The 15,603-nt window shown below is 41.3% G+C and overlaps 1 protein-coding gene across 1 annotated transcript; it reads left to right on the top strand.

Annotated features, from left to right (window-relative positions):
- The first annotated feature begins 5,768 nt into the window (after window positions 1-5,768).
- On the top strand, window positions 5,769-7,528 carry LOC147987225 (uncharacterized). Its single transcript, XM_087542315.1, has one exon. The coding sequence runs from the start codon at window positions 5,999-6,001 to the stop codon at window positions 7,526-7,528; it is 1,530 nt and encodes a 509-aa protein (XP_087398441.1). The 5' UTR covers window positions 5,769-5,998.
- The last annotated feature ends 8,075 nt before the right edge of the window (window positions 7,529-15,603 follow it).

Below are 15,603 nucleotides of genomic sequence, written 5' to 3'. Positions count from 1 at the left end.
ATTTTTGCAATAAGTATATGAGTTCTTTATGACTAATGTTGAGTCCATGGATTATGCGCACTCTCACCCTTCCATCATTGCTAGCCTCTACGGTACTGTGCATTACCCTTTCTCACATCGAGAGTTGGTGCAAAGTGCATCCAAACCCCGTGATATGATACGCTCTTTCACACATAAACCTCCTTATATCTTCCTCAAAACAGCCACCATACCTACCTATTATGGCATTTCCATAGCCATTCCGAGATATATTTCCATGCAACTTTCCACCATCCAGTTTATCATGACACATTCATCATTGTCATATTGCTTAGCATGATTATGTAGTTGACATAAGTATTTGTGGCAAAGCCACCGTTCATAATTTTTTCATACTTGTCACTCTTGATTCATTGCATATCCCGGTACACCGCCGGAGGCATCCATATAGAGTCATACTTTGTTCTAGTATCGAGTTGTAATCATTGAGTTGTAAATAAATAGAAGTGTGATGATCATCATTCAATAGAGCATTGTCCCAAAAAAGGCCAAAGAAAAAAGGCCCAAAAAAGAGAAAATAAATAAAAAGGGACAATGCTACTATCGTTTTTTCCACACTTGTGCTTCAAGGTAGCACCATGTTCTTCATATAGAGAGTCTCTTGAGTTATCACTTTCATATACTAGTGGGAATTTTCATTATAGAACTTGGCTTGTATATTCCAACAGTGGGCCTCCTCAAGTGCCCTAGATCTTCGTGAGCAAGCAAGTTGGATGCACACCCACTTAGTTTCTTTTGTTGAGCTTTCATACATTTATAGCTCTAGTGCATCTGTTGCATGGCAATCCCTACTCCTTGCATTAACATCAATCGATGGGCATCTCCATAGCCCATTGATTAGCCTCGTTGATGTGAGACTTTCTCCTTTTTGCCTTCTCCACATAACCCCCATCATTATATTCTATTCCACCCATAGTGCTATATCCATGGCTCATGCTCATGTATTGCGTGAAAGTTTATGAGTTTGAAATTATTAAGGTATGAAACAATTGCTTGGTTTTTCATCGGGGTTGTGCATGATGAGAGCATTCTTGTGTGACGAAAATGGAGCATGACTAAACTATATGATTTTGTAGGGATGAACTTTCTTTGGCCATGTTACTTTAAGAAAACATAATTGCTTTGTTGGTTTGCTTGAAGTATTATTATTCTCTATGTCAATATGAACTTTTGTCTTGAATCTTCCTAATCTGAATATTCATACCACAATTAAGAAGATTTGCATTGAAATTATGCCAAGTAGCTCTCCGCATCAAAAAGTCTCTTTTTATCATTTACCTACTCGAGGACGAGCAGGAATTAAGCTTGGGGATGCCTGATACGTCTCCAACATATCTATCATTTTTGATTGCTCCATGCTATATTATCTACTGTTTTGGACTTTATTGGGCTTTATTTTCCACTTTTATATTATTTTTTGGGACTAACCTATTAACCGGAGGCCCAGCCCAGAATTGCTGTTTTTTTGCCTATTTCAGTGTTTCGAAGAAACGGAATATCAAACGGAGTCCAAACGGAATAAACCTTTCTGGAACATGATTTTCTTCCCGAATATGACCCAGGAGACTTGGACCCTACGCCAAGGAAGCTTCGAGGTGGGCACGAGGTAGGGGGCGCACCCTATACCCCCAGGCGGGCCCCCCACCCTCGTGGGGCCACCGAAGCTCCACCGACGTACTTCTTCCTCCTATATATACCTACGTACCCCCAAACGAACAGAGATGGAGCCAAAAACCTAATTCCACCGCCGCAACTTTCTGTATCCACGAGATCCCATCTTGGGCCCTATTCCGGAGCTCCACCGGAGAGGGCCGTCATCATGAAGGGCTTCTACATCATCATAGCCTCTCCGATGAAGTGTGAGTAGTTTACCTCAGACCTTCGGGTCCATAGTTATTAGCTAGATGGCTTCTTCTCTCTTTTTGGATCTCAATACAAAGTTCTCCCCCTCTCTTGAGATCTATTCGATGTAATCTTCTTCTTTTTTGCGGTGTGTTTGTTGAGACCGATGAATCGTGGGTTTATGATCAAGTCTATCTATGAATAATATTTGAATCTTCTCTGAATTCTTTTATGTATGATTGGTTATCTTTGCAAGTCTCTTCGAATTATCAGTTTGGTTTGGCCTACTAGATTGGTTTTTCTTGCCATGGGAGAAGTGCTTAGCTTTGGGTTCAATCTTGCGGTGTCCTTTCCCGGTGACAGAAGGGGCAACAAGGCACGTATTGCATCATTGCCATCGAGGATAACAAGATGGGGTTTATTTCATATTGCATGAATTTATCTCTCTACATCATGTCATCTTGCTTAAAGCGTTACTCTGTTTTTAACTTAATACTCTAGATGCATGCTGGATAGCGGTCGATGAGTGGAGTAATAGTAGTAGATGCAGAATCGTTTCGGTCTACTTGTCACGGACGTGATGCCTATATACATGATCATGCCTAGATATTCTCATAACTATGCTCAATTCTGTCAATTGCTCAACAGTAATTTGTTCACCCACCATAGAATACTTATGCTCTTGTGAGAAGCCACTAGTGAAACCTATGGCCCCCGGGTCTATTCTCATCATATCAATCTCCATCACTTTAATCTTGCTTTGCTTTTTACTTTGCCTTTTACTTTTCAGTTTGCATCTCTATACCAAAAATACCAAAAATATTATATCTATCAGATCTCACTCTCGTAAGTGACCGTGCAGGGATTGACAACCCCTAATCGCGTTGGTTGCGAGTAGCTATCGTTTTGTGCGGGTACGAGGGACTTGAGTGTGGCCTCCTACTGGATTGATATCTTGGTTCTCAAAAACTGAGGGGAATACTTACGCTACTCTGCTGCATCATCCTTTCCTCTTAGGGGAAATCCAACGCAAGCTCAAGAGGTAGCAGTGACATTGGAGTATCTAGGTGACATTAGGGTTTTGGTTGATTTGTGTCTTAAGGTGTTATTCTAGTACGAACTCTAGGGTTGTTTGTGACACCTATAGGAATAGCCCAACGGATTGATTGGAAAGAATAACTTTGAGGTGGTTTCGTACCCTACCATAATCTCTTCATTCGTTCTCCGCTATTAGTGGCTTTGGAGTGACTCTTTGTTGCATGTTGAGGGATAGTTATGTGATCCAATTATGTTAGTATTGTTGAGGGAACTTGCACTAGTGAAAGTATGAACCCTAGGCCTTATTTCCTATCATTGCAATACCGTTTACACTCACTTTTATCATTAGTTACCTTGCTGTTTTTATATTTTCATATTACAAATACCTTTATCTACCATCCATATAGCACTTGTTTCACCATCTCTTCGCCGAACTAGTGCACCTATACAGTTTACCATTGTATTGGGTGTGTTGGGGACACAAGAGACTCTTTGTTATTTAGTTGCAGGGTTGCTTGAGAGAGACCATCTTCATCCTACGCCTCCTACGGAATGATAAACCTTAGGTCATCCACTTGAGGGAAATTTGCTACTGTCCTACAAACCTATGCACTTGGAGGCCCAACAACGTCTACAAGAAGGTTGTGTAGTAGACATCAAGCTCTTTTCTGGCGCCGTTGCCGGGGAGGTGAGTGCTTGAAGGTATATCTTTAGATCTTGCAATCGGGTCTTTTAGTTTCTTGTTTTATCACTAGTTTAGTTTATAAAATAAAACTATAAAAAATGGAATTGAGTTTGTCTCATCCGCTTCACCTTTTTAATATCTTTCGTAAGTACTCCATCCATCCCGAAAAACATGTCACACGCGTAGTTCATTGGTAATTTTACATAAAAGACCTCACAGTTTCAAAACCATCTCAAACAAGTCCCTCCGCCATCGTCTTCTTCCTCTGCTGTCGCGTGCGTGTCGCCAGGGGCCGGCGCCGCCCAGCTGCGCGATTCGTCGCCCACCAGGAAGTGATCTTCTGCCGTCGCTGCGTACCTGCGCCGCCGCCAAGTACCTGCTTCGCCGCCGCCCAATCCTGTGCCGCCGCGATCTCCTCCCGCCGTGATTACCTGTGGCGTTGCCAGAACTTCCCAGCACCATCCGGTGGACCAGGAGCTCCTGCTCGTCCTCCTCGAGCTCCCATGCATCCTCCTCAAGCTCCCGCGTCTCCTTCTTCAGATCCCGCGCGTGCACCGCCATGATCCCTCCAGCTGCGATCCCCTACGGGCGTCGTCGGAACCTGCCTCCACGATTCGATGGACCAGGACCTCACGCTCGTCCTCCTCTATCTCCCATGAGTCCTCCTCGAGCTCCCGCGTGTCACCGTGCTGCTCCTGCTTGCTTGCCCGCGCGCCCGCGCAGCTGCTTCTCCCCTGCTCGTGCACAGCTGGGTTGAAATTGAACCTGTGCGTCGTGCTCTACGTGCTGCTAGGAGAAGCTCTACATGCTGCCCGTGCACAGCTGGGTGGAGCTCTTCTGCACTGTGATCTTCTGCTGCTGTGGGAGAACCTGAACCTGAACCCAAGCGCACAGCTGGGTTGAAATTGAACCGGATCTTCTACTCGTGGGTTCTTCTGCGTCGAACCTGATCTTCTGCCCGTGCTCCTCCATTTGCACAACTGGGTTCCTCTGCCTGTGCTGCTGCTGATCCAAGTGAAGCCGTGATGTTCTCGTCTGCACTCGGAAGAAGGTAGTCCATCTGAATACTGCTACCTGAAAGTTAGTGAAATGGTTTATTGTTAACTGAATCATGACAATGCCAATCATGGAGTAAATTCAGTTGCTAACTTAAAATTCATGGAGTACATTCATTATATAGAAAATGCTGCTGATCATTATGAATAGAATCATGATGGTTGCTAACTGAAATTTTTTGAAGAAACTACTACTGATCATGGAGTACTTGTGTTGCTTGCTTAATCTGCTGTCTGCTGGTGTTGCTTGCTTGCTTAATCTGCTGCTCCATTTTATTCAATGGTAGAGCTACTCCATTTTATTCCATTTTACCAAGCAATATTGGAGTACTTTGCTTCATACAGCTGCTACTCCAAATTCAGTATGCAAAATTAACAATAGGTTCATTTGCTAAATTAACAGTAATCCATTTTAAGCTACTGAATCTACTCTAACTACTCCATTTTAAACTACTGAAGCTACTGAAGCCTTTTGCCAAACATGACTACACTTTAGGATCCAAAGCTGGGATTACACCTAACCATCATACTGAGAAATACATATGCTGATCCAAAACTGGAAGTACTCCTTGTGGATTTGTCTCTTTTAGAAAAACTGGAATGTTCTATTCATGCCAAATGGTGATATTTACATGTTTCAACATTAATATAGGATATCCTTTTATTTTGTAGCTATGTTCATTGGGATGGTCATTTTTATTTCTCTGAAAACGAAACAATGAATACTCCTTTCTGGAGTAATTTGTGTTACTGAAGAAGTACATATGCTTTTCTTAATTCAAAACTGCACATCATTGTTATCACAAGAGTGGATAGCAACAAATACTCCATTTTATTCACAGTGTACACCAAATTTATTTATAGTGTGCACCAAATGGAGTACACTGCAAAATTCACAAGGAGCTTCAAATATCAGGAGCTTTTATTCACGGTGTACACCAAATTAATTTTCTTGACACTTTTCTACCATAGGCATGGTATTATGAGCAAGTAAAATTCAGCAAAACTACTCTAACTAGAGTAAAATTCTGTTAACTACTCTAACTAGAGAAAATGGCTTATGGTTAGAGCAAAGTGTAGAAATGGTGCCATGGCACCTACTTCTTGTTTGACTTGCATACTCATTTTGTGTGTGTATATTCTTGTTATGGTACCATGGTGTACTCATCTTTTGTCATTGATGGCAGGAAACATAACTATGGATTTGAACTTGATGCCTCAAAAGGAAGAACATGAAACTATTGATTTGAACTTGATGCCTCAAGAGGAAGACGATGAAGGTATTAATTTGAATTGGATCCCTGAATAGGAGGAACCTCAAGTGGCAGAGAATGGAACTATGGATTTGAACTTGATGCCTCAAGAGGAAGATGATGAAGCTATGAATTGGATGCCTCAAGAAGATGAAGGGAAAGAGGATGAAGCTCAAGAGGAAGAGGATGAAGTTATGAATTGGATACTTCAAGAGAAGAGAAGAGAATTGTCAGATAAGGAGAGGCATGGTGTTTACTTCGCCTTGCTGGTAATCGAGCTCAGAGATGGGTCAGTTCAACCAGACGACAAGCTGCTAGTCTCAAACCTGTTGGACATAAGTGTACGATCTGTTGAAAGAATCTGGGAAGAAGCCAAAAAGAAAATTGCCGATGGCAAAGAAGTAGATGTCTCAAGCAAGAAGCCGGGAAGATCTGGCCGAAATAGAAAGGAGTTAGATCTAGAGAGGACCTCAACAATCCCACTGAATAAAAGAAGAACAATTCGATCTCTGGCACGGTCTCTAGGTGTGGCCCGATCGACCCTACATAAGAGGTTCCAGTTGAATGAGCTCAACCGCATCACAAGCACTGTGAAGCCTCACCTCAAGCTAGAGAACAAGCTTGCGAGATTGAAATTTTGTATGTCCATGGTCGATGACAATTCGATCTCAACTTCTCGGGCTATGTTCAAACCAATGACGAATATGGTTCACATCGATGAGAAGTGGTTTGACATGACAAGAGTGAAGAATAGTTACTATGTACTTCCAGGAGAGCCTGAACCGAAGCGCACCGTGTCAAACACTCATAGCATTGGGAAGGTAATGTTCCTAACAGCTATTTCTAGGCCTCGATATAACAATGAGGGGGAGCTAACATTCGATGGGAAGATCGACATTTGGGCATTCGTCGAAGAGAGTGAGTCAAAGCGGACAAGTCAGAACAGAACAAAGGGAACAAAAGTGTTGACATCAGTGAAAGTAACCAGGCCTGTGTGCAGAGATTATCTGATCAGTAAGGTTATCTCGGCAATTCAGGATAAGTGGCCTGACGATGATGAGGGAGCAACAATATTCATCCAACGGGATAACGCAAAGCCTCATGTCCTTCCCAATGATGTAGCTTTTCGAGAAGCTGTGGAACAAACTGATCTTGACATCCGATTGCTACAACAGCCCCCAAATAGCCCTGAGTTAAAATGTTTGGACCTCTGCTTCCATAACTCTCTCCAGTCTCTAACCGACTGTAGGTCACCTATAAACATCCAGGAACTGGTACAGGGTGTGGAAGAGGAATTCAAGAACTACGATCCCGACAAGTTGCACAGAAGCTTTATCACATTAGAAGCAGTTATGTTTGAAGTTATGAAAGACAAAGGAGGAAATCAATATAAGTTGCCCCACTTGCACAAGGATCACTTTCAAAATGCTGGACTGGAAATAACCAATGTATATTGCGATAGTCGGGTAGTTGTTGATACTAGGGCCGTTATAGAAGAAATGGAAATTGCAATAGGAAAAGAAAATGAAAGGAAAGAATTAGCTAGAGAAGGGAAAAGAAAGAAGAGTAAAGGGAAGGGAAGGGAAGAAGTGGCTAGAGAAAGGAAAAGAATGTAGTCAAGAGGGGACAAAGAGGCCCTTATGTCATGTAGTCAGGTGCTCCTTGTGTATGTCTTGTGTAATCTTGTGTCAAGAGGGGACAAAGATGCCCTTATGGCATGTCCTTGTGTATGCCTTGTATAATCCTTGTATATCAACTCCTTGTTGGAATTTATTGGAATTATCTGGGTTATTTTGATTAATTGAATTATCTGGATTATTTGAATTAATTTGGGTTATTTGGATTTATTTGAATTATTTGAATTTATTTGGATTAATTTTATTTATTTGAATTAATTTGGGTTAGTGGACCGAAATTTTTGCTTGACAACTACAGCAACTAATGAGAGGTCCATTTAGCACGGAACAAATAAAAGGATAGTGAATGACAAGAATCTAGCATATCACATGGGATGGATCAGCTAAAATAAGAAAGACCATCTCAAGAATAGTCACAAGGAGTACTACTGTATATTCTAATTTACTGAAATTATTGGCATAACAAAAACAGATATGTAGTGGACATGTTTGGTACAGTAAATAAATATGCAGTCATAGCATGGGTAGATTAGATAATGAGAGGAGTAGCACTGGATTATATACTGGTGAATCCTTGTATACAGAGATTGAATAATTTCAGTGCCAGTGCCATTACATGGTAGAGAGAGAAGAGTGAGTGAGCATGACTATATACTACAGCATGGCAATGAACTTTGATAAATAGCAGAGGACAGCAGTATAATCCTAGGCTGCAAGGTAACAAAAATAATTCAAGCTCCACCATTGACAGCTATGATCTGCCACATTTACAAACGTGGGCTTTGTTCTAAGAATTTCAATTCAGCTTCAGTATTGATGGGACGACAAATGCACCAAGCACGATGATTTTATCACACATACCTTGTTCTTTAGGCGCTATTTCTCATTGGAATCCTTGTTATACTTGTCTTTGTGAAAGCCCGTGATATTGCAAATAGGACGATCTGATTTTCAAAGGACCTGCATGGGTGGCAACAAGATAACCATGAAAAATAGAATTGCTAACAGTTGCGCACAAGCAAGCAATTGAAGAAGAATCTGAAGAAAATGGCAACACTTGGGCATAAACAAGCAGTTGACAGATACTCTTATTAGGATGATGAAAATCGTATGAGACTCATGCCTCGTGCTGCTATCAACTAATGGAAAATTTAGATGCTTTGAAACATAGCAAGCTGCACAAGGCAAGAGAGATGATCCATGACCTTGAGTTGCTGCTGCTCCATGGCTCCATTATTGTCGTTTCATGTCAGTATATGCTTTAGCCTTGGTAGATTATCTTTAGCCTTGAGTTAACTGAATTTACCAAGTGTTAAATGTGTTACCTGAATTTACAAAGGAGCAAATGTGTTAACTGAATTTACAAAGTGGAAAGTGAATATTGTGCTATAGTCATTGATCAAAATTTAGTGGAAACAGAATTGATAATCAACATACAGAATGCAGAACATACGGTTTATTTTCAGTTTCAAAATGGAAAATACACTTCTTCAATACTCCAATTTTAGAAACTGAAAATTCCACAAAAATTCACACCTGCGTGTGTCCCAAAATGCCCTACATTTTGAAGCAGTTCGTAGAGTACACAGAATCCCACCTGTGTGTGTCCCAAAATGGAGTAAATGTTTCAAACATACATGACCTGTGAAGAAGCACCAAATCCGTTAGACTCTGACATAGCTAGTTCAGATCAAAACATCTCAAACATCTTTCAGAGTATTTTGTCAGGTTGTTGTAACATAGCTATAGTAGTTCAGATCAAACAATCTCACATTCACTAAAATTCAGTAGACAGAGAATAAGTGGTTTAGAGAATATACACATTCAGTAAATTCAGTAAAGATGAAGTAGAGAAGAGAGGTTGTAGGCATTGACCCAGGCTGTACCTAGGAGAAGATTTGTAGCCGCCGCCGCTGCTGCCAAGTGACAGCCTCCGCCGCTGCCGCGGTGTCGCATGCGCGGGGCTTCCACCAGAGAATCAACGAAGAAGAAGCCGTAAATCCACGAGCAAATCCACGAGCTTAAGCTTGTTATCGTCGTCGGGCTCATCAGCTCACACGCCTCCGCCCCGCTACAGTCCACCACTAGCGTCGTCCCTCCCTGCCTCTTTCTGCACACCAACACGCAGCGAGATTGAGCAGCAACTCGCGTGGTAGAGCCTTCGTCTTCACCTAGCTACCTCTGTCGCCACACGTGCGGAGGGCCGTAATCGCCTTGGCCGTAATCGCCTCCGACCCCCTCGCTCCTCCCGACCCCCGATTCACCGAGCACGCCAACGAACCACGCCGCCGCTCTCGAGGAACTCCCCTCCCCGCCGCTGCCGGGCCCGGTCCGGCCCGGCACTACTGGACTGGCTTGGGGCGGAGGAGATCTGGCCCGACCTTGGTTCCCTCCTCCTCTGGTGGCGCGTGGGTCGTCGAGCTTAAGCTGGGGAAATCAAAGATTTTTATGAGGAAGGGGGGAGCTTGGGGAGGTACGCGAGCGGCAGCTGCGGCGCTGGAGCAGGAGGCAGCTGCGGCGAGTGAGCGGGGGAGCAGGGGAGCCACGGCGGCGGGGAGCAGCGTAGCTGCGGCGAGGGAGCGGGGAAGCGACGGCGGCGGGGAGCAGCGCAGCTGGGGATTCTGTCGGAGGAGGACGACGAGGAGTGCGGGTTTGGTCGGGAGAAACTGAAGGTTTTTTTTGTAAAATTGCCCTCGCGACATGTTTTTCGGGACGGAGGGAGTATGATGGAAAGGATAATTGTGCTCAAGTGCTAGAAGAAGAAATCTATAAAATGTTTGGCACTAAATATTTGAATGATGAGCATGATTGCAATGTTGTTAGTATGAATTCCTTGAATATCCATGATGCTAATGATATGCAAAGCCACAAGCTTGGGGAAGCTATGTTTGATGAAGATGATATTTTTTGTCCCCCAAGTTTTGATGAGCAAATTTATTATGATGAAAGCATGCCTCCTATCTATGATGATTACTGTGATGACACATATTCTTTAAAGAATAATAATAACAATGAGACTTGTCATCTTGATTTCAATTTTCAATCCCATGATAGTTACTCTGTTGTGTTTGCTCCCACAACTATTAATGAGAAGAACTTTGCTTGTGTGGAGAGTAACAAAATTTCTATGCTTGTAGATCATGAAAAGAATGCTTTAGGTGTTGGTTATATTGTTGAATTTATTCATGATGCTACTGAAAATTATTATGAGGGAGGAATATGTGCTTGTAGGAATTGCAATAATATCAAGTTTCCTCTCTATGTGCTTAAAATCTTGAAGTTATGCTTGTTTTACCTTCCTATGCAAGTTGATTCTTGTTCCCATAAGTTGTTTGCTCACAAAATCCCTATGCATAGGAAGTGGGTTAGACTAAAATGTGCTAGTCATATTTTTCATGATGCTCTCTTTATGTTTCAATTCTTATCTTTTATGTGAGCATCATTGAAATCATCATGCCTAGCTAGGGGCGTTAAACGATAGCGCTTGTTGGGAGGCAACCCAACTTTATTTTTGATCCTTGCTTTTTGATCCTGTTTAGTAATAAATAATTCATCTAGCCTCTGTTTAGATGTGGTTTTATGCTTTTAATTAGTGTTTGTGCCAAGTAGAACCTTTGGGAAGACTTGGGGAGAGTCTTGTTGATCATGCTGTAAAAAACAGAAACTTTAGCGCTCACGAGAATTGCTGCCATTTTTATTTGAAGAGTGCTATTTAGTTAATTCTTTTTTAATATAATTAATAGATAAATTCCTCAGGTCCAGAAATTTATTTCAGAATTTTATGAGTTCCATAAGTATACGTTTGATTCAGATTACTACAGACTGTTTTGTTTTTTACTGATTCTGTTTTTCATGTGTTGTTTGCTTATTTTGATGAATCTATGGCTAGTAAAATATTTTATAAACCATAGAGAAGTTGTAATATAGTAGGTTTAAAACCAATATAAATAAATAATGAGTTCATTATAGTACCTTGAAGTGGTCTTTTGTTTTCTTATACTAACGGAGCTTATGAGTTTTCTGTTAAGTTTTGTGTTGTGAAGTTTTCAAGTTTTGGGTAAGGATTCGATGGACTATGGAATAAGGAGTGGAAAGAGCCTAAGCGTGGGGATTCCCAAGGCACCCCAAGGTAATATTCAAGGACAACCAAGAGCCTAAGCTTGGGGATGCCCGGGAAGGCATCCCCTCCTTCGTCTTAGTTCATCGGTAACTTTACTTGGAGCTATATTTTTATTCACCACATGATATGTGTTTTGCTTGGAGCATCAATTTATTTTGTTAGAATTTGCTTTCTGTTATTTAGAAAAATGTTTTGCATCTTTTATTTCAATAAAAGTGGCATTGATAGCCTTTACTATGCCTATGTTACAAGTATACATGTTGCTGTTTGAAAACAGAAAGTTTACCGCTGTTGCAATAATTCCCTATAAAAGTAAGAATGTGATAAAATGTTGAAACCTTTTTCATATTAAGATCTGATAAATTTACTACAGTAGGAATTTTCTTTCATAATTTTTGGAGCTAGGTAAGTATGGATGTTGCTGCATTCTTTACAGACTGCCCTGTTTAGGCAGATTGCTGTTATGTTTGCATTGTTTGCATATGTTTGCTTCTTTAATGATTCTATTTGAGGATAGGACTATTAAATATGCAGAGGCATTTAGTATGCAATGTTGAATAATAATTTTAGTGATTTTCTACAGTAGATTATGATAAGGTTTTTGCAATGGTTTGTACTAACTTATCTCACGAGTCCTTGTTGAGTTTTGTGTGGATGAAGCTTTTGAGATTTAGGGAGACAGTGATATGAGAGGAATTAAGTAGACACAAAAGCTCAAGCTTGGGGATGCCCAAGGCACCCCAAGATAATATTTCAAGCAGTCTTAAGCATCTAAGCTTGGGGATGCCCCAGTTGGCATCCCACCTTTCTTCTTCAACAACTATCGGTTAGTTTCGGTTGATCCAAAGTTTTTGCTTCTTCACATGATGTTTGCCATTCTTAGAATGTCATTTTATTTTGCTTTGCTTGCTCTTTGAATAGAATACCAAGATCTGAAATTATTAAATGTTAGAGAGTCTTCACATAGTTGCATAATTATTCGATTACTCATTGATCTTCACTTATATCTTTCAGAGTAGTTTGTCATCTGCTCTAGTGCTTCACTTATATCTTTTAGAGCATGGTGGTAGTTTTATTTTGAAGAAATAGATGAACTCTCATGCTTCACTTATATTATTTTGAGAGTCTTTAGAACATCATGGTAATTTGCTTAAAATCCTAATATGCTAGGTATACAAGATTAGTAAAAACTTTCATATAGAGTATTGAATACTAAGAGAAGTTTGATGCTTGATGATTGTTTTGAGATATGGAGGTAATAATATCAAAGTCATGCTAATTGAGTAGTTGTGAAATTGAGAAATGCTTGTGTTGAAGTTTGCAAGTCCTGTAGCATGCACGTATGGTAAACGTTATGTAACAAATTTGAAACATGAGGTGTTATTTGATTGTCCTCCTTATGAGTGGCGGTCGGGGACGAGCGATGGTCTTTTCCTACCAATCTATCCCCCTAGGAGCATGCGCGTAGTGCCGAGGTTTTTGATGACTTGTAAATTTTTGCAATAAGTATGTGAGTTCTTTATGACTAATGTTGAGTCCATGGATTATACGCGCTCTCACCCTTCCATCCTTGCTAGCCTCTTCGGTACCGTGCATTGCCTTTTCTCACATCGAGAGTTGGCGCAAACTTCGCCGGTGCATCCAAACCCCGTGATATGATACGCTCTTTCACACATAAACCTCCTTATATCTTCCTCAAAACAGCCACCATACCTACCTATTATGGCCTTTCCATAGCCATTCCGAGATATATTGCCATGCAACTTTCCATCATTCCGTTCATCATGACACATTCATCATTGTCATATTGCTTAGCATGATCATGTAGTTGACATTGTATTTGTGGCAAATCCACCGTTTATAATTCTTTCATACATGTCACTCTTGATCTATTGCATATCCCGATACACCGCCGGAGGCATTCATATAGAGTCATCTTTGTTCTAATATCGAGTTGTAATCATTGAGTTGTAAATAAATAGAAGTGTGATGATCATCATTATTAGAGCATTGTCCCAAGTGAGGAATAAAAAAAAGAAAGGCCATAAAAAAGAGAAGGCCCAAAAAAAAGAGAAAGGCCATAAAAAAGGCCCAGAAAAATGAGAGAAAAAGAGAAAAGGGACAATGTTACTATCCTTTTACCACACTTGTGCTTCAAAGTAGCACCATGATCTTCATAGTAGATAGTCTCTCATGTTATCACTTTCATATACTAGTGGGAATTTTTCATTATAGAACTTGGCTTGTATATTCCAACAATGGGCCTCCTCAAGTGCCCTAGGTCTTCGTGAGCAAGCAAGTTGGATGCACACCCACTAGTTTCTTTTGTTGAGCTTTCATGAATTTACAGCTCTAGTGCATCAGTTGCATGGCAATCCCTACTCCTTGCATTAACATCAATTGGTGGGCATCTCCATAGCCCATTGATTAGCCTCGTTGATGTGAGACTTTCTCCTTTTTGTCTTCTCCACATAACCCACCTCATTATATTCTATTCCACCCGTAGTGCTATATCCATGGCTCGCGCTCATGTATTGCGTGAAAGTTTATGAGTTTGAGATTACTAAAGTATGAAACAATTGCTTGGCTTGTCATCGGGGTTGTGCATGATGAGAGCATTCTTGTGTAACGAAAATGAAACATGACTAAACTATATGATTTTGTAGAGATGAACTTTCTTTGGCCTTGTTATTTTGAGAAGACATGATTGCTTAGTTAGTATGCTTGAAGTATTATTATTTTTATGTCAATATGAACTTTTGTCTTGAATCTTTCGGATCTGAATATTCATGCCACAATTAAGAAGAATTACATTGAAATTATGCCAAGTAGCACTCCGCATCAAAAATTCTGTTTTTATCATTTACCTACTCGAGGACGAGCAGGAATTAAGCTTGGGGATGCTGATACGTCTCCAACGTATCTATAATTTTTGATTGCTCCATGCTATATTATCTACTGTTTTGAATGTTTATGGGCTTTATTATACACTTTTATATCATTTTTGGGACTAACCTATTAACCCAGAACCTGGTGCCAGTTTCTGTATTTACCCTGTTTAAGAGTTTTGAAGAAAAGGAAAACCAAATGGAGTCCAATTGACCTGAAACTTCATGGAACTCATTTTTGGAAGGAAAGAAGCCCAGAAGACTTGGAGTGCACGTCGGGGGATCTGCGAGGAGGTCACGAGGCAGGGGGCGCACCCACCCCCCTGGGCGCGCCCTCCACCCTCGTGGGCCCCTCGTGGCCCCCCTGACGTATTTCTTCCACCTATATATCTCCATATACCCTAAAAACGTCGGGGAGCACAATAGATCGGGAGTTCCGCCGCCAGAAGCCTCCGTAGCCACCGAAAGCCAATCTAGACCCGTTCCGGCACCCTGCCGAAGGGGGCAATCCCTCTCCGGTGGCCATCTTCATCATCCGGTCCTCTCCATGACGAGGAGGGAGTAGTTCTCCCTCGGGGCTGAGGGTATGTACCAGTAGCTATGTGTTTGATCTCTCTCTCTCTCTCGTGTTCTTGAGGTGGTACGATCTTGATGTATCGCGAGCTTTGCTATTATAGTTGGATCCTATGATGTTTCTCCCCCTCTTCTCTCTTGTAATGAATTGAGTTTCTCCTTTGAAGTTATCTTATCGGATTGAGTCTTTAAAGATTTGAGAACACTTGATGTATGTCTTGTCGTGCGTATCTGTGGTGACAATGGGATACCACGTGAATTCACTTGATGTATGTTTTGGTGATCAACTTGCGGGTTCCGCCCATGAACCTATGCATAGAGGTTGGCACATGTTTTCGTCGTGATTCTCCAGTAGAAACTTTGGGGCACTCTTTGAGGTCCCATGTGTTGGTTGAATAGATGAATCTGAGATTGTGTGATGCATATCGTATAATCATACCCACGGATACTTGAGGTGACATTGGAGTATCTAG

Source organism: Triticum urartu, chromosome 2A, assembly GCF_056163025.1.
Source record: "Triticum urartu cultivar PI428250 chromosome 2A, HENAU_Tu73, whole genome shotgun sequence".
Taxonomy (NCBI): domain Eukaryota; kingdom Viridiplantae; phylum Streptophyta; class Magnoliopsida; order Poales; family Poaceae; genus Triticum; species Triticum urartu.
This window is presented reverse-complemented; position numbering and strand designations above follow the sequence as displayed.